Source organism: Lycorma delicatula, chromosome 5, assembly GCF_047948215.1.
Source record: "Lycorma delicatula isolate Av1 chromosome 5, ASM4794821v1, whole genome shotgun sequence".
Lineage (NCBI taxonomy): Eukaryota > Metazoa > Arthropoda > Insecta > Hemiptera > Fulgoridae > Lycorma > Lycorma delicatula.
In genome coordinates, this window is record NC_134459.1 from 39,551,098 (window position 1) to 39,577,299 (window position 26,202).

Here is a 26,202-nt window from a genome sequence, read left to right on the forward strand (position 1 = left end):
TAAGTTTTTATATTGAGAGAAGAAATTTTCAAATTCTGACTGTCACAGAAAGCGTGTTTTTTAGTGTTTAGTTGTAAAAGATGCCATCCTTTCAGTCTTGATGCCAGTATTTCTGTTTGAGCCAACCAGTCAACAATGTTACACAAGAAGCACAGCACATGAGGAGCTGAAGATTTATCCAGATCACCTAATTTACATCCAAAATACAGTTCATATAACTTCTTTTATCAGTGGAGTTATATTCCTTTCTGAGACTTACAGACCTTACCACAGAAGTAGCAGAAATTGTTTGGATGATTAAGGCAACTGCAAGGCATTGTTAATACTTTACAATAATTAATTTTGTTTAAAAAGAATCACTTTATTAATACACTTACACTCGCTTTACTGAACAACATATGCCCGCAAATACAAAACTGAATGTAATATACATGAGAACTTGCACTTGAATGAGAATTAAAATTTTTCTCTAGTCTGCACAACAGTTTATAAATAAATATGACAGAAATAACTAATGAGTGGATGATATGTTTATAGTAAGATGAAAATAGAAAGAATGAGTCACATTCTTATTCATTTTAATTAGTATGTAAATATTAAGCATGATGACTAATGTTTAACAAATCAATGTGATAACAATTGCAGGAATGTAATAAATAAACAAAAGCTATTTAGTTTTTAAGTAATATAATAAAATACGTTCACAAAATGCTATTCTTATGGAGTTCATGCATGATACTACCTGAAATAAGAATTGTAGTAACAAAAAAAAAACTAAGCCTGATAGAATAATTCTACTTTATATTTGGAATCAGCATGAAAAATACAGTAAGAATTAGTTATTCACTCTCATTTAACAAAATCATTGTTGATCAGTGTTATTTGTTAAAGCAGTGTCCTGAAGTTATTAAAAATAACAACAGTGCAATAACCTGTTAACTTGGAATGCCAAATGGCACTTGCAATTCTTTATTTTCTACAAGCCTTAATTTCGCAGGTGCTGCAAGTAAAATAAGATTTTAATGCCTTGTATGGTTGGTAACAGTGGGTACAACTGTTACTATTTTGAATATGCCAATCAGTGTGACTGTATGTTTCATTTTGGTGACTTCGTGTTGTACTCCGGTTATAATGGAAAATTCATTAACATATGTAATGAGATTTCTTTGTCACTTCTTATAATTTTTTCTGCCAAATGCGTTACCTTGATTACTGATCCTAAAAATCATATGAAATTTCAGTTTTTCAATAATCTGGATAGTTATTTTATTAACTGTAACTAAATACTGCGGGTGGCAAGCAGCACCCACTAAGTTCCTGCACTGCTAATTTAGCCAATGTTGATTTTGTTAGTTATTTAGTTGGTTTTTTTTTATTATTATTATTTTTAGACATTTATTTCAAATGCTCTTCATGTCTTTCGATTGTCATAGATAAGATTGATAATTAAATATGACTGTCGCAACTGTTATGTCTAATAATACAAAGAAAAATACTACAGCAATACTCCTTGTAAAGTGAATTTTCAAATATTTCCACCATAACATCACCATTTAAAAATATCTGGTAAAATCTTTCTTAGATGATTCACAAAATAAATTTTTTATTAATTTTTTTTACAAAATAGTATGTGAAACTGATTCACAATGGTTGTTTTCAGGTCTCTGAACATGAATTAAATATTGATGATACTAGAAGATGAAGTTCTTATTCCTCTTGTTGAACCACCTGATTCTGCAGTACATTCAGATGAAGATGATAGTGGACTGATAAATAACTTGAACAAACGTCAACTGCTCACTGGAGTAAAAGTAGTTTTTTTTTATTTATGGAAAATTGGGGCCAATGAATCTATTGGCTTTGTACTTGATAACATACCATGCTAACATTGGTAACTATGCTGTTAGTCAACAGCATAGTAATGATTCAGAGAGCCCTTATTGTTCAAGTAATAATAAACATGGAAGTATTGCTTTAACATGGAAGTAGGTCTACATGGAAGTATTGTCTTCCTAGTAGACCTAAAGCACCACCACGTAAAAAAAAGAACATTGTTTCAAGAACGTAGACAAACAATGACATATCGGAGCACACCAAAGTTTTTCCATATGGTAATTATATGAAATATCATAAAATGTCTCCATGTGATATTTTTTAATTATATTTTGTTGAGGTCCTAAATGTATTGGTAACTGAAACTAACCGTTACACATTTATCACAAATAACCTGAATCTTATTATCACCAAGCAAGCAATAAAAGTATTTTTTGGTATACTAATCGTGTCTTTCTCTTTTTTCCTGTTTAGCCTCCGGGAATTACCATTCAGGTATTACTTCAGAGGATTAATGAGGAGGATGATATGTGTGAATGTAAATGAAGTATAGCCTTAAACAGTCTCAGTTCAACCATTTCTGAGATGTGTGGTTAATTGAAACCCAACCACCAAAGAACACCAGTATCCACGATCTAGTATTCAAATCCATAAAAAAGTAACTGCCTTTACTACGACTTGAACGCTGGAACTTTCAACTTCCAAATCAGATGATTTAGGAAGACGTGTTCACCACTAGACCAACCCGATGGCTTATACTAATTGTGTGGCTACAATACATTGCTAGGAAAACATAGATACTAGGAAAAGAGCATAAACATAGATATGAAAAAGAACTTATATATGATCAACGTGTATGTATGTATGTGTATATATATATATATATACACGTACATTATATACAGTCAATGAGAAGAGATCGTTTTCTGTCAATAAATCGGTTTACTCACTTTGTAAACAATGTAGACTTTGTAGCAACTGACAAAATGTGGAAATTTTATACTCTTGTAAATCTTTTAAAAAAGTGCTTTGCAGAAAATTTAATAAAAAAAAAAATACGATAATAATGAATAAAAATTTCACATGATGAAGGAGTTGTATACTCAATTCTAAGCAAAGACAATTAGTATGCCTAGCAGTGCCATATGGCAATTGCTGCTCATGCCCAGCAAGGCAGTATAAGCGCCTAACGATGCCAAGCGGCACCTGCTGAATTTTCGCACTAATTTTTACGAATGGCTTCAATAAATAACATAAGGACCATTTTTGTAGTGAAAATAACATAATAAAAGGATATTTATAATAAAAAAATTTAAGAGTTACAAAAAATTAATTCAGATATTAACGGTTTTAAAGGCAGTACTTTTATACAGATTTGAATACTAGATTGTGGATACCACTGTTCTTTGTGGTTGGGTTTCAATTAACTACACATCTCAGGAATGGTCGAACTGAGACTGTACAAGACTACACTTCATATACACTCATACATATCATCCCTACCTGAATGGTAATTCCTGGAGGCTAAACAAGAAAAAGAAAGGTATTTTCAGGTTGCCGGCCTCTGTGGTGTGAGTGGTAGCATCTTGGCCTTTCATCCAGAGATCCCGGGTTCAAATCCTGGTCAGGCTTGGCATTTTCACATGCTATAAATTATTCATCTCATCCTCTGAAGCAATACCTAATAACAATCCTGGGGATAAAAAAAAATAAAAAATAATAAAAAAAAAATATCGGGTTAAGTTGATTTCCATCTAACATATCTATAAAAATATTTAATTTTAATAAGGTGCAGAGCAAAAAAATATTATTTTGCTGTGCAGTAAGATTTATCAACACAGTATGTCAAGTGCTTGAACATAATGAAATGATATTTAACATCACTTCCCATATGTGTTATATATTTGGGAACTTCCCATATAAGTTATATTCAACAAAATAAAATACAGACCATAAACAGTCCATGTGAATTGAAGGCCGGCAAAAATAGACGCCATCTCTGTTCTTAGAGAAACCTATAATTTTCTTCATATCCATCTCATAAACTGTTGCACGAGCCTCAACAAATGGCCAGTCAAAGAAATCACCATTATAAGTCACAAAAATATGTGGTTGAACCTAAAGAAAAAAAATTAATTTGAATTTATTGTACAGTACTTACAATTATCCTTGCAACATCTGGTGATAAACATATTCATTTATGAACAATCATCACAGAGATATTTAATTTGTATTCTAAAAATAAAGAATACACGAAGTACGCTGTGGTTATCTTTAAAAATTATTTATTTTTTAGAATATTTAATATTATGACATGTGTGACTGAACCTGTTCCAAACTAAAAGATCACTTAAAACAACAGTCATCTGTGCTAAATTACACATGAGAGGAAAGGAAAAATCAATATCAAATTTAGACTGGCCATAAGACTGACTAAACCATCATTTTAAATGCAGCTGTTTCTTTAAACTGCGATAAACAGTCAATAGATACATAAAAAAAATTAAAAAACAAGCTTGGAGAAAACATTTGCCTTCAAAAGTCAAGAGCACTTCTAAATCACTGAAGGTAAATATATCCGATAATAAACTTTATTACAGGAAATTCTGTTATATTTAATTTTTTTCCTGAACTCTTTTACACCTACTACAAAGTTGACATTTTTTAAATATCCCATAGACATGTTGAAAAAGCAATGATACAACTAGGAACGGAATTACAATTTTATTCATAGCCCAACCAAGTTTTGTAGTACACTAGTCTCACAAGCCTTCCTTAATGTAGATTAGAAAATAAATAATTGCACGAGGATTGTCAGTTTAACTCTGTTTAATGAATGAAGAAGAAATGAAAACATGGTTTTAAATATATTAAAACAACATTCATTATTAATACAATATTTTACAGTAAAAAAGTAATCAGAAAATACTAAGTGATAAAGAATATAACTTAATAAGAAAAATAAACAGACTATTTTATTAAGAAATCATTCTGATTTTACAGATTACTATGAGGTGTGATCAAAAAATACGGTGAATAAATTTTTATAGCGGCAACTGCCGACGCTACATCCATATGCTGTAATTTGTCCAATAGCGTGATAAACTGAGACAGGCAGGGACAAGTTGTAACACATTCGTGCCTGCCAGTCAGCTGCCAGAGCCACTAGAGTGAGTTTGTGTTTATCGTGTCTGTCGCGCAACATGGATTTTGAAAATCTTGTGTCAATTTGCATGGAGCTGAAGGGTCGTCTTCATGCTGATCTGGAATTCATGGCCAAAATTGTAACTGGAGATGAAAGTTGGGTCTATGGCTATGACCCTGAGACCAAAATGCAGAGTTCCCAATGGAAAACCAGTTCATCTCCTCGCCCTAAAAAACACGTCAGTCAAAATCCAACATCAAGGTCATGCTCGTTGTTTTGTTCGATAGTGAGGGCATACTGCGATCAGAGTTCGTTCCAAGGGGAACAACTATAAACTCTGAATTTTATAAGGGTGTACTGCAACGTTTGCGAAACAACGTACGAAGAAAGCGACCAGAAAAATGGACCAATGGCTTCCTTCTTCACACTCCAACACGCCGTATCACACCTCGCTTCTTATTTGCGAGTTTTTGGCCGAAAAAAGTGTTCCTGTCTGTCCACATCTGTCATACTCACCGGATTTAGCACCATGCAACTTTTGGCTCTTCCCAAAAATTAAAACTGTGCTTAAAAGAAAATATTTTGACACCATTGCTGACATTGAGAGGGCCACGACCGAGCAGCTGAAAGCCCTTCCGAAAGACGCCTTCCAGAAATGCCTCCAGTCATGGAGCCAACGTTGGGATAAGTGCATTGCTAGCCAAGGACAGTACTTTGAAGGAGATTAAATCGAATTCTATGTAACCTTATTACTTTTTTTAATAAAAAATTATTCACCGTATTTTGATCACACCTCGTACATATATTAATTTAAATTGAAAACTGATAATTACTATGTAGAAAAAACTTTTTTTCATAGATATTGTAAAGACTGCCATGACTGTCCTATAATCACTCAAACTATGAATAAAATGTTTTGAATTTTGAGAAGGTTAATGATAAAAGTTTAATATTGATACATTTTCTTGGAATTGTTTTATCAACATTACAGAGTTTGGAAACTGCATATAAAAAAAAATTACATAAATTATATAGTTTGCAATTTATAAAAAAATCAATAAAATATTAACCGTTTAAGAACGACTTCTTAATAAATCTTATAGAAAATAATACATTCTAATTTGATAAATAATATGATTTTTCACAACCAGATTTCTTTAAATTTTAGAATAGCACATATTCACTTATTTCATTTAGTTAACCAAGCTATAAATACAGGAATAAATTAAACATTTTATCAACTATTAATTTAATTTTCATGCACATGAAGGTGTTAACTTAAGACTTTACAGTAAAACATAAATTAAAGAATACAATAATACACAAAAATATGATGAAAAATAGAAATGTACAATAATGTATTTTAAATGACATTTAAAGAAAACAGATCCACAAAAAAATTTACTCTCCCTTAGCAAAACATTTTATAGCCGAAGGCTGCCTTTCACATTTATTTTAGTCTCTTGTGACTTGGATCTTGACTAAAAAATATCATCAACTAATCCATCTTGTTCCTGAATACAAAATAATTCAAATTTGTTTATCTTCCTAACTTAATGTCAAGTTTGTAGGAATTTATTGTACAGCGATACACACCTTTCCCAAAATACTTTACAAGTAAAATTGAAGAAGAAATCAGTTCAGTTAATCCAAGTCAATCAGATTTATACAGAAGCAATGTTTTATATAACCCGGAAATTCATAGTATTTACAAGTTCACTATTTCTGTACATATAATTTGTTATTACATTACTACAGCACATACAATTCAGTTACATATAAACACATCTGTGATATGCTGATATGCATATATTTATGCGTTTGTGCACATTCACTTATCAGAAGCTCCAGAGATAAAATTTAGGAAACAAAAATTGGTTAATACTGTAAAATTAATTTTAAATTAGATTTATTTTAACATGCTAAATGTGTTTACTATAACCAAGTCATTTATATTTTAAAATGTATGTTATACTCACCTCTAAAATATGATCAAAGAATTTTCTTAATAAAGATTCTTCATTTGGTTCATTAAATATAGTAAAACTGCCTTGAAATTCAGGTTTAGGATTATATTCAAAATCTTCAACATCTGAAGAGATGATCTCACGATTTGTGATAAGATATCCCTAAAATAAAATATTTTTTAACAATCAGTTTAGCACAGCTCTTTATAACTGTTTATTGTCCTAAGTTCAATCAATAAATTAAATGTCATGTAAAAAACACAATAGCTATATACAATAATTCCTTTACATACATAAATAAGTTTTTATAATAGTATATTACTTAATCATGAAAATACAATTTAAGAAAAGGCAAAAACACTTGTATAAAAAAGTAAAGTACTTTGGGCGATTATTCTATTTTTTAAAAACAAATAAATTACTCTGTATAAAATGATTTTACTAAAACTCGGTCCAGTAATAATAATCCCAAGCATTATCATGCAATATCGAGGAAATAAATATAAACATTTTCTGTATATAAACATACACACAAACATACCACAATAATCTGTCTGGATCAGCAACTACAACATAACTTTAAATGGCTAACTGCCATGATATTAATATAATTTTTTTACTTCACTCTTGTAAACAAAATTATACCTTTATAACAGAAAAAATAATTCCAGTGAATTAGTTCTTACCGATCCATCAATCATATATGAGATCATCATAATCTGATCAGTTGCTGAATCAGGAAACTTCAATGGAAGTTTAGTAGTTTCTATATCGAAAGCTAGTACTATCATGTCAGGTCTTTCAATTATATCTTCTCGTTTAATAATCTGCACTTCTTTACTTGGTCCTAGATCTTTCACATTATACCAAGAACTAACAAATATCTTCATATCAATAGATACTCTAACATGATAAGGCACATCATATTCTCTGAAATAAATAAAAACAAACTTATTTTACCTAGAATCTAAAATCACTAAGAAACAGAAATAACTACAAACATACAAATAACTATAAAAATGGATTACTATCTTATAGTATGATAATATGGGTACCAGCTACGTATTCCTTCATGAATGGGAGACAACCTACTTCAGGATGTAATAGTCCTTGAATTCTTGATTCCTCTCATCTCCTACAAACAGGGAACAATCATGTGTTAACTTTTTTCGTACCTATAACCCAACACCTATTTTATCCTGTATTTTCCTTCCTTTTCCTGATCAACCAAAGTGAAGCCAACGCTGAAAAAAATCCTACAACCTTGGAGGCAGTATCAATTGGTTCATCCAGTATAGTACTCATTACCGATTGATTCATTTGATTTTCTGAAGTCTTCAGATACCTAATGCAGTATTCTTCATTCAAAATCGATTAACAATTGCATGCCTTGTTTGTATATTAAGTGTACCTATAGTTTAATACATCCATGAGATTACCAGGCCAGTATGTATTATTAATTAGAACCCAAGAACAGAATGGTGACAAGGGAGAATATAAAGAGAATATCAGCAGCCAAGCTGTTCTCATAATACAATCGAGGGAAATTTTATTTCAAACATCTGGATACAGTCTCAGAGCAAGACTGGACTATTTGGAAAAGCCAAATAAAAATATTTAACAAAAATGTTTTCAGAAAAATTTGAAAAAATTAGAATAGCCTGAAATTTTAGGGAGGGAAATCATAGTCCAGCAGAATTGTGTATAAATAGTCTTGTGCATATTCCAGCAGATCTATGATGATCATCGTAGTTTTGATTGAATAAATAAAGATAAACAGAAACTTTCAATTGTTACTGGAATAGGACAATGATCTTATCTGCAAAATATTGATAATTATGGACTGGTAGTAATTTTAGTATATTACTTAGTAATAAGGCTCATCAATAACACAGTTTACTTTTCGTCATAGACAGTTGTCTCAGTCTCAGCAAATTCTAACAATATAGTTTGTGATGATACTGTACAATAAAATTAAGACAGCACAAAAACCATCATCAGCATGATTATTACAAAATAATGTACTTAAGTCAGTTAGAGAAGGTTTATATAAAACTCATTACCTTCATCAAATGTTATACTGTTATGACTTCAGAAGATTAGGCAAATTACTTACTTAGGAAACTCATGTTATTTAACCACCACAGTTTAGAAAAAATAAATTCCAGATATTTTTATATGCCCTTCTCAAATAAATGCATTTCCCAACTGCTTTTTTTAATCAAGATTACATTATCTTTCTGAACATCATAATGTGATAATTCAAATATTAATTTATGAGCAGCCACAACCATAGATTTGAAACAGATATACAATGAGCAAACTAGTAACCTGTCAGACAAATTCTGGAGAAGATACTAATTTACAAATTTAAAATGCCACAGCAAACTTTCTGATGTGGTTGAGTAGAAGATACTTGAAGAGAGTCCCATTTTTCATTTTAAAACATGCATCATCACACCGGCAACGATGTACCTGGAAAGATATCCTTTGTCAAGTTGTCATCAGCATCCAGCCATAGCAAAACACATCATTCTTCTGTAAGGGTCCTTATGTAGATGTAGATGTATGTAGATGTTGTAGAGCACACTTGTTAGGTGTGGATGCTTCTTACCAATCCAAAAACACTCATTAAAGGCATAGCAGGCTAGTTTATTTGGTTACACAGATTAATTATTTGCGTTAAACTTAATTAATTATTTAAAAAAAACTTAACTTTGACAGTAAAAATCTCTTGTTTTTATTTGTCTATTAATTTTAATCTTTTAAACATGTATGTAGTTTTTGATTCAGTCAAATGCTATAACAATAACATTAGTTACTATTACTTGCTTGTAACTCACAATGTTTTTATTTTTTTATGTTTGTCCTCAAATCTTGCATCCCTAATTTAACATACTTCCTGACATTGCCGACTGATGAAATTTTGCAGTTACTAAGATTGAGTGACAATACAATATTCCACTGTTACTTTTGCAAACATCTCCCCGTACAGGGATAATTAAGGGGCAGGTGTAATAATTTAACATACTTCCTAACATTGAATATTGATGAAATTTTGCACTTTTTTTAACGTCAGGTAACAATACAATATTCAATCATTACTTCTGCAAACATCCCCCCATATTGGGGTAAATTAGGGGCTTCCTATAAAACTTCACTATTTCGTTATTTTGTATAATAAAATGTTTGATATTTTATAAATTTCAATATATGTTAACTTTTGAAATCCAAATTAATCAACTAGTTAAACTCAAGCAAAGTATGATAATAATTTAATTAAAATACGACTAAAAAGTATAAAGCAAGTTTTTAAAAATATTTGTAATATTACTTTGTAAAATACAATATATACATAACACAAACCTGATATCAATAATATTTTCCATCTGATCAGTTTTTTTAGTAGTTTCTAATTGAGTTTTTCCAAATTGAGCTGACTTTAACATTTCAGTATAATAAGCATTATCTTCATTGTGTTTGTGTTTACGTATACTACTCATAATGACTTGTCTAACTTTTAATAAATCACTTACTGTTGCAAATGATAACTTCAGAAATTGACTTTTCAATCCGATTAAATGATTTGGCTGAAAAATAATTTTACAAAGATTAAAAAAAAATCTATATAGAAGAGTTATCGCATAAACATTCTCACCATATTATTCTATAAATAATTTCATTAATGAAATCATGAAAAAGGATATTTGCAATTTTAACCAGTTGCATAAACTGTCTTTCATCTAGAAATCATCATTATTCATTGGTCACATTTGTTTTTTTTTTCTTTAAAGATCAAAACTACAAAAAAATTGTGCTTTTATTTTAAATTTTCTCATGTAATTAACTGTAATTTCAATGAAGCCTATTCACAATAAATAAGCATAATCTGTAATAGTCACAATGTATGTTTGATAAAGTTTTAAAATTAATAAATCAAATCATGAAGTAATTTTATTCCACTCGAACGATTATTTTCTCATGATATTTTAACAGTAACAGCAGCACAGATCAAAAATGGCAAGAGTTGAAATGTGTGAGATTCATCTGAATCCTGAAAAACAGTCATGTAGTCACCGTTATGTGGTAGATAAATAAATAATTATGAAACTCTTTAAATATACTTAAAAATAACAGGACTAAATAATGATCATTGATATTCTCATCACTGTATTGTATTAATGCATCTCCTACATAAGACATATTTGTTTTCATTTGAAAAATATTTGAGGGTATGTCTACTAGAAGCAAAATATCAATAGAATTTATTTAAAGATATTATTCTAAGCAACTCACAACCATTAGGCTAGTGATTTGTCAAATATAAGTAAATTAATTAAAAATAACTTAAAAACAGAAACTATTCGTTTGTAAAAACGCCTCATGCCATAGTCAATTTTATATATTGCCAGCTGGGAGGGATATTTATTCATTTATAAAGATCAATATAAAAAACTTTATACAAAAAGATTTATGTTGAAATTTTACATATATATATATATATGCATCAAAAATCTTAACTAGAATTCTATACAGAAGAATTGAGAGGAGAGTGGAGGAAGTGTTAGGAGAAGACCAATTTGGTTTCAGGAAAAGTATGGGGACAAGGGAAGCAATTTTAGGCCTCAGATTAATAGTAGAAGGAAGATTAAAGAAAAACAAACCAACATACTTAGCGTTTATAGACCTAGAAAAGGCATTCGATAACGCAGACTGGAATAAAATGTTCAGCATTTTAAAAAAATTAGGGTTCAAATACAGAGATAGAAGAACAATTGCTAACATGTACAGGAACCAAACAGCAACAGTAACAATTGAAGAACATAAGAAAGAAGCCGTAATAAGAAAGGGAGTCCGACAAGGGTGTTCCCTGTCTCCGTTATTTTTGATCTTTACATGGAACTAGCAGTTAATGATGTTAAAGAACAATTTAGATTCGGAGTAACAGTACAAGGTGAAAAGATAAAGATGCTACGATTTGCTGATGATATAGTAATTCTAGCCGAGAGTAAAAAGGATTTAGAAGAAACAATGAACGGCATAGATGAAGTCCTGCGCAAGAACTATCGCATGAAAATAAACAAGAACAAAACAAAAGTAATGAAATGTAGTAGAAATAACAAAGATGGACCACTGAATATGAAAAATAGGAGGAGAAAAGATTATGGAGGTAGAAGAATTTTGTTATTTGGGAAGTAGAATTACTAAAGATGGACGAAGCAGGAGCGATATAAAATGCCGAATAGCACAAGCTAAACGAGCCTTCAGTAAGAAATATAATTTGTTTACATCAAAAATTAATTTAAATGTCAGGAAAAGATCTTTGAAAGTGTATGTTTGGAGTGTCGCTTTATATGGAAGTGAAACTTGGACAATCGGAGTATCTGAGAAGAAAAGATTAGAAGCTTTTGAAATATGGTGCTATAGGAGAATGTTAAAAATCAGAAGGGTGGATAAAGTGACAAATGAAGAGGTATTGCGGCAAATAGATGAAGTAAGAAGCATTTGGAAAAATATAGTTAAAAGAAGAAACAGACTTATAGGCCACATACTAAGGCATCCTGGAATAGTCGCTTTAATATTGGAAGGACAGGTAGAAGGGAAAAATTGTGTAGGCAGGCCACGTTTGGAATATGTAAAACAAATTGTTAGGGATGTAGGATGTAGAGGGTATACTGAAATGAAACGACTAGCACTAGATAGGGAATCTTGGAGAGCTGCATCAAACCAGTCAAATGACTGAAAACAAAAAAAAAAAATATGTATATATGTATATATGTATATGTATGGAGGCTGTTCAAAAAATTAATGATAAAAACGCTCTACAGAAAAAAATATTTATTCAGTCTTCCAAATTCTACATGCTCTTTTTCAATGTAACCCTCCTCGGTTCTAATACACTTTTCCACCATTCCTGCCACTTTTTAAACACGAATGCCAGATCATCTTTCACGAGCTCCTTGCACCACGCCTCCACAGCTTTGATGGCTGTGATTGGTTTTGAATTTCTGTCCCCCGAGTGACTTTGGAGAACAGCCAGAAGTTTCAAGGGGCCAAATTGGGACTGTATGATGAGTGGGGTACAGTTGTGATGCTGTGAGCGTTCAAGAAATCAACTACAGTGTGGGCAACATTGTCATGATGGCCGTTTTTCCTTAAAATGACACATCGTGATCAAAACCAATTTGTAATAATCTGCTGTGACCGTCTGGCTTTGAGGGACAGCATTTTGATACAAAAAAACCCTCAGAATCGAAAAAAATTATCATCTTAACCTTACTGGTGCTGCGACTCATCTTTGCTTTTTTCAGAGTGGCGACTGCACCCTTTTCCATTGAGAACTTTGTTGTTTCAGTTCCAAATTGTAGTGATACATCCAAGATTCACCTAAGGTTATGATTTGATTCATTTATTTTTTTGCTTCCCCGCCAAACTGTGATAATAGGTCTTATCACAGTTAATAGTGTCTTATAGGAGACACTATGTTGCATTTGCTCCAGTGTGAGCAGGCACGGCACCCATCTGCAAGACACATGTCGCATGGCCAAATAATCGTTCAAAATCAAAAATGCGCTGCCAACTGAAATGTCTAGACATTTGGCAAGCTCCCTAATGGTAATTCGTCATTCTTCACAGATGATAGAGGCAGCTGTATTCCTTACAACCTTGGTGTGAGATGTTGAAGGGTGCGCCCCTTGTGAAGCTCGTAGGTGATGCTCTCTCTACCCAACCCGAACATGCTTTATACCACTGGTATCTGTGGTCACCTGGTTTATAACATCTTCACCATACACCGTAGTTAATAATTCATACACGCCTTTTCAGTTCTTCCAGAGTTTCACTAAAAATTTCACATTGCAATGTTGCTCTAACTTTTTATCCATGCTGGACATGGTAGGCGAATATCTAACAAAGTTCGCAAATCGTCACGTACATTCTCTCATTGCACTAATCAACTTTAAAATGATCATTACAGATGGCTAAAAGAATGGGCTACACGATGGCATGCAGTATTACCACCCTTCGCAACACATTTTCCCTTAGGGTCACTGTTATCATTACTTTATGAACAGCCCTCATTTTATTTATATATATGAGTACAGTACTGTATGTGTGGCTAGCCACAAACAAAAAAACGTTTTAACTTTTATGACTACATATAGTCATAATTTTATATGTCATCATCATTTTATATATTTATAGTTTTAAGTTTTCAGTTTTTAATGTGTGATTTTTAAAGAAGAATAGGTTTGTTAACTGATGATGAGGGAAACCCTCAAAAGTGTTTTTATAAAATAATAACAAGCATAAGGTAAGAAGCATTATTGAATTCTGTACTCTAGGTAAAACGTTTTATACTTTTGTCTGATATATGTATAATATACACATATCATTGTTTATATAAATATATATATAAACAAACAAGAACTCCTTTTATTATTTCAATTGATGAAATAATAATAATTATTTCAATGATTTAATAAATATATAAATGAAAATGGTTTTAAAAAAATGAATGACCCAACCAATAAATTTTTAATTACAATAAATTAAAATATCATAGCAGATTACATCCATATGAACCTTATGCCCCAAAACTCCCAGGTCTCTCAAAATTACATAAAGGTATCCCTATGAAACCATTAATCAATTTCAAAACAGCCCCAACTTATATAATTACCGAAATTATTGATAAAGTAATTAGATCAAAGATAAATTTATAATATAAATATAATATAAAAAACGAGTATGAATTAATTATAAAATAAAAATTAATAATAAAACTAAAATGATTAGCTTCTATGTATCTAATATGTACCCAAATATACCCATTGATTATACAATCTCAATAATAGAAAACAAATTAATAAAAACAGGCGAAGACCAAAAATGTATAAATAACATTATAACAATAATTAGAAATATATGTAAACAGAATTATTTTTAATTTAATAGAACCTGTTATACACAAGAAAATGTTTTACCCATGGGATTTCCCTTATCTGCTGTAATGTCAGAAATTTATCTGCAGGAATTTGAAAGTAGGTCTATGACATAAATCACATACATAAAATTTTATTATGCGTCAGATACGTGGATGATATTTTGGGTATATATGAACCAGTTGTAAATAACGAACATGAAGTAATTTTAAATAAATTAAATTCGTATCATAAAAAATTAAAATTTACATATGAAATGGAACATAACAGAAAAATAAATTATTTAGACATAAATATTAAAATAAAAACAATCAAATAATAACTGGAATGTATAAAAAACCTACCTCAAATGAAATCATTATAAACAAGAATTGTAATCATCCTTGGTCTCAAAAACTTAATATTTTCAAAAACACGATAAATAGAGCAATAAAATATATAAATGATGAACAGGAATTGTATAACAAAATAAATAGTATAAAAAATGGATATCGTACGTCATCGATTTATAATATATATAAAAAATACAAAATTCAGAATTTTTCAATAACACATACCTTACTACATTAACACTCATAAACAAAAATAAAAATAGTGAAAATATTTATATAAAATACTCTTATACAAATAAAATTATAGAAAACTTGATTGATGAATGTAATGACACAAAATACACACCTGATAATCATATAATAAAACATTTAAAATATTATAATAATAAAAAAATAAAAATGATTCTTCCAGTATTTATAAAATAAAATGTAACAATTGCGAAAAGATATAGATTGATAAAATGAATAGGTCCTTTAAAGATAGATTTAACAAACATTTTAATTATTTAAAAATAAAAAAAACTTGGTTTCTCAAATATAGCTGACCATTTAATAAATAATTGTCATAATATAACTAGTTTAGAAAATAATTTAAAATGTTTTTTATTAACAAACAATTTACAAAAGCTAAAATTAATGTGTAAATGTAAACAAATCAAGAATTTATAAAAACAATACCACTGAAGATGGGCTTAGGCCCAAAAATGTTTTGATGAATATAAAAAAATAAAAGTAAGAATGTTCTCTAATTCTGTACTTTGCCGAGGCTGAAAAATATTATATATATATTTTGCCAGGCGACAAATTCACAACTGACCTTACTTTAAGAATAAGCCTTGCATTTGTGAATCCTATGAACAGAAAACAGTTATTACTTTTTTAAATTTGCATACTGTACTGTATAACTGTTATATTAATGTCAACTCATGTTCAATCATTAACTAGTTTTAAGCAATATGCTCTTCTTTTTTTTCTTAAATTACTATATCTTATGTTCGTAAAAACAATGCTGACATTCACAGAACTATCCACTAATAAATACATTATATAAATTGATGATACAATAAATTTTTATTTATAATTACCAAATCCAAATCCTCTTTGCTAACTTGCTCTAGAGCTACAATTACTCCTGCATATTTCTTAGCAAGAAATATTGATACTTCTTTTATACATTCCTTACGAGCAAGTACAAAAAAGTAAGGCCTGTATATTAGTGAAACTTTAAATCGTTGGCCAAATTCTTCAATGAAATAATAATCAACAGCACTTACTAATCTCTTGTCATTATTTAGAACTTCAGTCTATAAAAAAAAAATAAAAATCCATTTCAATATACTAAAAACATAATTAAGTTTCAATTCATAAAAATGTACCATTAAAACTTTCTACAAAAGTCAAAGAATTATAAATAAGTTTTTAATATAAGCAAAAGTGAGTGCAACATAGTAATTAATAATTAATTATATTAGCAGATTTCATTATAATATTAGAGTGCTATAACAAACATTACACCATGTGTATGATTTTATTTTAATGATTCAACATACTGTTAATTTTTAATATTTTAAGTATTTTTATTTTTATGTGCAATTTGATGAAATAAATTTAATCATGACTGAGGATGCAGGATTCTGCAAAAGTGCTGTCATGATAAAATTAAAGTAAGAAATATCTTATCTCAATCGTCTATACTAGTTGGTTTATATTGGAATTTAAAATATTTAATTTAATTAAATAAACCACCCTAGTACAAATTAATGAGATAAGATACATCTTACCTTTATTTTTCATGAAAGTACTTTCGCAGGATCCTCAGTCATGATTAAAATAACTCCATTATTGCAAAATAAAAATACTAAAATAATCAAAAATAACATAACAAAAATATAATCATAAAAAGAATAATTTCAGCAAAATAATTATGAATGCTAACCAAGCAAAAACAAGTTTTTATTTTAATAAATTGCAAATTACAAAGTTAGGACCTCTCGTTTTTAATTATATAAAAAATTTAATTGGAATTAATATAGAAAATCATAAATATAACCTCAAAAAGACTCATAACACCACTGAAATATAGAAATACTATATTTCAGTGCATAACACCAAAATTTATAATTTAATTAATATTAAAAGTGAAAATAAAATACAAGTAGTTATGATGCAGAATTTTTTAATTAGAAACAATATGCTAATAATAATAATTCAAATAAATTTAAACCTTATTTTATATAATCTCAAAAAAAAATTTGGGTTATAACATAAGTAATAAATTTTTGAACTTTACAAATATTAATTTTAAAGATGATGAAAAATTAATCATCAGTAATGCATTTAAATTCAATTTAACTGATACTAAAAAAATTAACATTATTAAGAACATTGTTGTAGATTACGAAATATATTCCAATAGAATGAATCCTACAGATAAGGAACAATTATATATTTTCAGCTACAATGACCAAAAAATTAAAAATGCAAAATTTACTAATAAACTATTTATAAATAAACAATCTTTTAATAGTAAAATCAGATAAAACAAATACACCGGTTATCATGACAGTTGAAAAATATAACTTAATGAAACAATACATTGTTGAAAATAAATTTTATGAAATTAATGACCCAACTAACAAATTTCTAAGTGACAAAAAGTTTAATAAAAAAATTCAGTCAATTTTTAATTATAATAGTAATAATATAAAATACCATTCCAGATTATATCCTTTTGAACAGATTGTCCCTAAACTAACTGGACTACCAAAAATTGATAAATTAAACATCCCAATGCGACCTTTAATCAGTTTTAAATTTGCCCTCCATTATATACATCCAAAATAGTTAAAATTCTTAGGAATAAGATGAATTTACCTAATGTATTTAATATAAGAAATGGTTACAAACTAAAAAATAAATTAAATAGCTTAAATGTAAATAAATATTCTAGAATGGTTAGTTATGATATAACATGTATCCAGAGCATACCTATAGACCATACCATAAAAATAATAAAAAAATAGATTAAAAAGTAACCAAAAAGATCCAAAATTTATTAAAGATATAATCACTATTATAAGAAATATAAGTCAACAAAACTATTTTGAATTTAATAATAAATATTATACACAAAAAAATATCTTACTTATGGGATTTCCATTATCAGCAATTGTCACAAATATATTAACCGAATTACTAACAAGGCATCACTCACATACAAAGTTTTGATGATACTCACACATTATGTTGATGATATTCTTATTATATATAACCCAGTAATAAATTATGAACATCTAATAATATCAAACAAATTAAACGCTTATAATGAAAAATTTTAATTCACATTTGAAACAGATAATAATAGAATGTTAAATTATTTTGATGCCAATATTGAAATAAACAAGGATACCCAAATTGAAAGAACTTCCTCTTTCTTTGTCTGTTTAACTTCCGGAATGAACATAAGGTACTTCAGAGGATGATATGAACGAATGTAAATGAAATGTAGTCTTGCACAGTCTCAGGTCGACCATTCGTGAGATGTGTGATGAACTAAAACCCAATCACCAAAGAACAATGGTATACACAATCTAGTATTCAAATCTGTATAAAAATAATTGCCTTTACTAGGATTTGAACCTTACAATTCTCGACTTCGAAATCAGCTGATTTGCAATGCCAAGTTTACCACTAGACCAACCCAATGGGTATAAATTGAAACATCAGTATATAGAAAACCTATATTTAATAATAAACAATTCATAAAAATATTATATAACAATTTAATTTGTATATAAACATTTTATATTTTATAATTTTTTATATAACAATTCATGAAAAATCAAATCACCCTTGGTCTCATAAAATTAACACACATACAAATATGATTAATAGAAAAATCAAATACAAACATAATAACAAAGTAAAGTTAAATAATGAAATAAACATCATAAAACGACTGAAAACGGATATACTACTTTAATTAATAATATTTATAAAAAACAACTACCAAAACACAATAATAAAATAACTACCTTACAAACAACACATAAGAAGACAAAAAGAGTGAAAAAGTATATATGAAGTATTTATACATTAATAATATCACTGAAAACATTACTAAAACTTTCAATAAAGAAATTTTTAAACCAGCGTACAAACCTAATAACCAGGCTTCTACTCTTAGGAAATCTTTAAAATTGCACTTCTAGTACTGCTTACAAACTTACAACACAAAAATATGTCTTTTTGTTACTTTTTATAAGTTATTTATAAGTACGTCACTCACATTTTCTAAACATAAAATGTAAACAATGAACAATCAAAATCTTTGACAACCCAATTAAATAGCCCCATCTCAGATACATCTTCATTGATAGATATGCGTTAAGGAGACTGAAAATTCTCTTTTCATTCATGTGGAGTCACTCTAGAAGGTATAAATTTAATGAAGTTATATGATAGTTCAGACACACAAGGGGATGCCAAGAACAATTATCATGGCTATTTTCAAACGAAAATATATATATTCATAACCATCCTATATATCTTTATAAACATCCAGTGTAGGATACCCATCCATCCTCATGTACCGCATGACCAAGTTAACACTTGTAAATATGAAGCAAGTTAAAAACTATATTGTCAGTTAAATGTTTTAAGTAATTAATAGATTACAAAGTTATAATATAATAATTTTATTATATATTAATAGAAAAAATAATTATGATGGATTTTAAGATTAAAATAGGGATAAAATAAAGATGAGAACATATACTGATAGCTTTCGCAAAATAATTATAATGTTACAGGAGATTGTTCAAATTTAATCAGGGCAAGTTTAGTATGTAGTAATTTTGTTTAAAACTTATCACCAGTTACTAAAAATGATATAGTAAAAACTGTATCATGAAGAAGAATTCAAATATTCAAGTAATTTAGTGTCATCTGGTAAACGACAAAAAAAAAGAAGAGAAACAATCATAAAACCAGCAGTATTGGCTCATATGCTGCTATAACGAGCATAATGTTCTGACCAAATGTTATCATATTTCATACCTTTAAAGAAAAACAAAATAGTAAAAATGCAAAAGAAGTCTATATAGTTGTGTGTAATAGATTAAATGAATCTCAAGATAAAAAAATTTGGTAAATGTTTCAGTTTTGTAATGTGCTTATCAGCAAGCTCATAAAAATAGACAATCTACCCCCAATAATAGCAACTCAAATCAACTGGATCAAAAGCAGCATGTCCTACAAAAAAAGACCAATATCAGCCTGTAATTCAAGGAAAAGATCCAAAATATATAATGAGGAAGTGTCAGCTGAACAAAGCGCAAGTGAAGGAGTAAAAAGGCCAAATTGGTATCTATTTACAATTGCTCTGATCAACCTACAATATCCTTGGATTGTTGCACCATAAAATACAAGGTATGACAATAAAGTTTGTGAGACTCATTCTATTGTGAGTACAATGGTAACACTGGGAGATTGGCAGTAGTGGCACACCAATTGTTAAAATTTCACACAGTCATGCAATTGTTTTCAATTCTCTCAACATTATGTTAAGTGTAGATCTGTTTCTGTACATATATGTTTCCTATTATGACAATGGAAATTAATCATGATTTTGAAGGGCAAGTTATGATAAAATGCCTTGTGAAAGCAGAGAAAAATGAATTCGGAAATTTTTGAAATTATAAACATCTAGAGAAAGAACTTCATTCTTCTAAGTGGGTGGCGAGGTTCAGAAAGGGGAGAACCACTCTCTAAGAACAGCGAATGTTCAAGGTGCCCCTACCACCACTGCTCAAAATTATGTTTCTGTGCAGAAGATGGAATAAGCCATTATCTTAAGATCAGAGACGTTGCTGAGGACATCATTACCAACTGAAAAACCATACCCCTCATCACCACACAAGATTTGGGGATGTCAAGGCGTTTCGTGAAGACCATTCCAAAAAAACTTGACAGGTGGTGAAAAAAAGAAAATCATTTGCACGATTGTCAAGACTGGTCAAGATTGGCTGACATCTTTCAAAACATGATTATAGGAGACGAAACTTGGATTGACGAATATGATCCTGAGACCAAGAAGCAGAGCATGAAATGGAAAAACCAGATAAGCCACGGATAAAAAAAAGCCAGATGTCAAAATCAAAAATTAAAGCAACGCTGATGGTTTTTTTTTTTTACTTACATGGAATTGTGCATTGTGCTCCAAGAATACGTACCACAGAATCAGTTAATTCAGCATCTGCATGAAAGAGTTTGCTGAAAGAGACCAGATTTGTGACAAGACCAGTCATGGGTGCTTTTTTACAACAATGCACCCTCACACACAGTCATGTTTGCCAAGCAATTTTTAGCCAAAACGGCCACCACAACCCTTGAACACCTCCCCTACTCACCAATTTGGACCCCTGATTCTTTTTTTAATTTCTAAAAATTAAAGAGTGCCATTTTCAGACTCTGGAGGCCATTAAACAGTCAACGTCAGAGATGCTGTCAGGGGTAACAGATAAAGCAATTTTTGAGTCCTTCAAAGGCTGGAAAAGGCAAATGGAGAAGTGCATTACAGATCAGAAGTACTTTGAAGGGTTCAATGTATAATTATATCACTTTTTTCAATAAATGATTTTTACAGCAGTAACCATGAACATTATTGTTACACCTCTTACCAATAAATTGCTTCATACAGTTTTTCCAAAAAATTTCTACAAAATATTTATCGATAATCAAAATATTAATATTAATTGATGAAGAAAGAAGCATTTGGAAAAATATAGTTAAAAGAAAACGACTTATAGGTCACATATTAAGGCATCCTGGAATAGTCGCATTAATATTAGAGGGTCAGATAGAAGGCAACATTTGGAATATGTAAAACAAATTGTTAGGGATGTAGGATGTAGGGGATATATCAAAATGAAACGACTAGCATTAGATAGAGAATCTTGGAGAGCTGCTACATCAAATCAGTCAAATGACTGAAGACAAAAAAAAATCAAAATATTTAATCTTTACAATTTTTTCATTATATAATTTTGCTCAAAATATTGTTTTTCTTATAGATATTAATATTTGTTTTTTTTAAATTTTTTTAGTTTGTTCTATTAACTGTTTCCACTGCATTTGAACACTATATTTACTTGTAATTGGCGAAGATTTTTATCAAAACTTTCAACTATTTTAATTTATCTTTTTTACCCTCAAATATTTTATGATTGTGTCCATGGATGGTACATGGAGCAAGGCAGTACTAAATTCTGTTCATCAATTTACAAGTTTTCAAACTAAAGGTCTTGGAAAAAAGGCCAATTTAATCATAACAAGGCAACTTGCTGCTAGTGGCATATGATGCGCATAGATAAATGTGCGTACCACTCACCATGTTGGTCTAATGGTGAACGCGTCTTTGCAAATCAGCTGATTTCGAAGTTGAAAGTTGTAATGTTATAAAAGTTCAAATCCTAGTAAAGGCAGTTACTTTTATATAGATTTGAATACTAGATTGTGGATACCAGTGTTCTTTGGTGGTTGGGTTTCAATTAACTATACATCTCAGAGATGGTCAACCGAGACTGTAAAAGACTACAGTTCACTTACACTCATATATATCATCCTCATTCAACCTCTGAAGTAATACCTGACAGTGATTCCCAGAGGCTAAACAGGAAGAGAGAGTTAAAGTGCCTACCACCAGAGCTACATGATTATGCAAACAGCATGAATACAAAGGCAAAATATATAAAACATTACAAAAAATTAAAATGATGAATGTAACCTTAACCTAATTAATAAAAAAGCAAATATAATTACAGTATGCATATTGATGAGGAAGCCTGTTCTCTCTTCATAATGCTTTAATCGACAGAAACCATATTTTTCATCTATTTCATTATTCTCTAAAGCCTGACGGACTCGGAACTCTGAAGTATCTTCTCTGGAAAAATTTAATTAAAAATAAGACTATTACCACTAAGCAGTCTAAAAGTTAAAAATAAGAACTAATCAAATCAGATGGATAACTGAAAATAATGTGATCCTCAAACAATTCAATTTAAAATATTTTTCAGGCAAAATATTTAATACATATTATTTAATGAATTCCAGACTACAGTTGGATTTTATAAAAAAGGAAAATTTTATTAGATTAGTGTTGACTAACACACCAAAAGATTCTCTCATTCAATATTTAAGAATAATATTAATAAAATAAATTGGTAAATAGAAAAAAATATTATTTTTAAAAAAGAAACTGACAGAAACTAGAAGCATTATGAATCTTCATAATCCCCATTATTTGAATATGATTTAGTATTTTGAAATCATATCCAGCTTCTTCACGTTACTCAATACAAAATCTTTTAAAACTTCAAATATCTAATCTGAATTATTTATTTTTTAACAATTTTCACTTATTGCTTTATTTTTTATCCTCATTTAATATTTTTATATAGTTCTCTTTTTTATTGGAATGTGTTGAACAAACTAATTTAAAAACATAATGAAGATATTAAAAATAGAAGCCTCATGTCACAAAAATACTAAACTTTATGTTTTTTATATTTTATTATCCCAACTTCCTGCAGAGATCCCAACAAAATGAACAATTGTAGAGTAAAAACTAAAGCATCAGAAAGAATTAATTTTTTATAAATAATTACATTCTGCTGCTAGTTTCCAAAATATGACATGCTACTGATATTATCAACTAACAATATTTTTATTATACTGTGTAACATACAGAATAATTACTATTTATTCATTTTATGGAAAGTAAAAGTTTGCAAAGAATTAGAAAAAATATGTATATTATATATTCACTCAAATGTATAAAACATATAAACACTTATAGATAAATAAGGAAATAAAATTAATCCTGGTAACTGAACCCGAATTAATTAAAACTTTGTAATTAAAAGAATTTGTATTCAAGATTGTATAAGTTTCGCTTTTATAAATTTACCTTGAACCTGCATTCTGTCCGTCAGAAGATTTTTCTGGACGGTATCTACCACTATTTTGTAACACCATCTTCGATAACAAAGCTAACAAAACATAGTATATTAAATAAATAAAAATAACAGTATCATAAATAACCTGTTCACTCAATGTGTCAGTTCCCTTTACTGGCGGGAATAACCAGGTTAGCCAATATAATCTAAACACTTTCCTTCAGGTTCAATAATTTTAGAATAAATATTTACAACATACCGGAAGGAATAATTACCACTGTGTAACACTTGTGTACGTTAATGTAAAACAGTTTATAAATATAATGCCATGTAATTAAATTTGTTAGTAAAAAAAAAAAAAATAATAACAATAAATAAATCACCGCATAAGGAAAAGAATTCAAAACAACACATACAACAGCAATATTAAATATATGTAAATTTCAAGTAGAGTGGAGATAATTGTTTCATGAAAAGAATTAGTATAACAGTATACGTATGTATTAAAATCCCAATAGAATTAACATGTGAATAGAATAATAGTAATTTAATTAGTTAATCCTATTAATTGTCTACTACATTAATAATACAATAATTTAAAATAATTGTTTGTTATAATCTTCATAAATATTATATGCATATATGTTACATTTTACATTGAACATTACTGAGTTATGTTCTCTGGAAATTACGAGAAATAAAAAATACCCCACGAAAAAATGTATCCATCCGCCTATAAGTAGGTAGATCGAATGAATGAGCTTCACTACTTCTACTATTGTCGTTTGCTTTATTGTATTGATAAACTAAACTAAGCAAGAATCACTAATCTGAAATATACATTATTTTAAAACTGTGCCTGAGCTCGTACCTTAGATGTTTACTTTTTGGGTTGGGTGTTAATGTTTCCGAATTTCAAAGATCCATAAAAAACTATCGATTCAGTTAAGTAACAATCAAATAAGGATTATAACAATCAAATAAAGATGTTTTTATTTTTTTAGTAATAACAAAAAAAAAGATTCAAACATTTTTAAGACTACGACATTAAATTTTATTTTTGAAAACTAAATTTATAAAAACTTTACTTTTGTCTAAGCTAGATTTTATTCTACATACAGATTATATATGTTCTCAATAAGTATTAAGCATTTGGTATAATATACTAGTATCTAATTATTTCACTTTAAAAACATATATTTTCAATACACCTTCAAGCTGCCGCGGCAATTCTTTCTGAAGAAAGTGCTAGTACTGCAGACCTCGCATTTATCTTTCGATATTACTCTAGCACCAAGAGCAAAGAATACTTACAGCACAATCGATGGCGCGCTCCTCACTTCTCTTGTGCTGTTTCCACTCACTTGAATTATTTCCCTAAGAATTGGATCGATCGTGGAGATCCACAGCCCTAAAGAATTAAAATGAGCAAGAAAAGCAGAACAGAAGCGTACCAAGAAATGTGTTGAAAATAACGAGCTCATTTCTTTACATTTATTACAGCATGGTACGTATAATGGGCTTTGGTCTAGTGTACAGTTTCTAAATAAAATTCCAATTTTTCTACTTTTCTTAGTTTTATTCATCTTATCTTATACCATTTTGTTCAGAATTAAATTCTCTACAAGTTTATTGTGTTTATTACCTATTTAACAAAGTTATTGTATGTGAAACATAAAAACAGGGGTTTTTACCCCACTTTATTGGTTTTTATCCCAGATTTCTCAAAGACTTCTGCAGATACGGTTCTGGGAACTATCTTTCAACTTAAAAACAATAAGAGATTACTAATTCTACTCCTTAATTAACGTCCCAAAAATTTCAATACGACCTCATTTCACCGGGATAGCTGAAATCTTTCACTAGCCGTAACTCGCAGAGTATTTTAGGATATGTTTATATGAACTTTTTCCATTGTTTTCACGAGTACAATAAGTTATGAAAGTCCCGAGAGAACTCGTGATAGATTCTGTATATATAGCTTTTACACGAACGTTATGTAACACCGGATCACAGCAGACT

The 26,202-nt window shown here is 29.3% G+C and overlaps 1 protein-coding gene across 1 annotated transcript in view; it reads right to left on the bottom strand.

The window, feature by feature from the left end:
- The window catches only part of PolE1 (DNA polymerase epsilon catalytic subunit 1), a 136,597-nt gene extending 112,268 nt beyond the window's left edge, over positions 1 to 24,329 (bottom strand). Inside the window, exons 1-7 of the mRNA XM_075365929.1 lie at positions 24,192 to 24,329; positions 23,042 to 23,165; positions 16,306 to 16,524; positions 10,312 to 10,535; positions 7,632 to 7,875; positions 6,958 to 7,107; positions 3,785 to 3,951 (exon numbers count right to left, since the gene is read on the bottom strand). Of these exons, the coding sequence (XP_075222044.1) occupies positions 3,785 to 3,951; positions 6,958 to 7,107; positions 7,632 to 7,875; positions 10,312 to 10,535; positions 16,306 to 16,524; positions 23,042 to 23,165; positions 24,192 to 24,259 (1,196 nt within the window). The 5' untranslated portion in view covers positions 24,260 to 24,329. The remainder of the gene's footprint in view (positions 1 to 3,784; positions 3,952 to 6,957; positions 7,108 to 7,631; positions 7,876 to 10,311; positions 10,536 to 16,305; positions 16,525 to 23,041; positions 23,166 to 24,191) is intronic.
- Between the last annotated feature and the right edge of the window lie 1,873 nt (positions 24,330 to 26,202).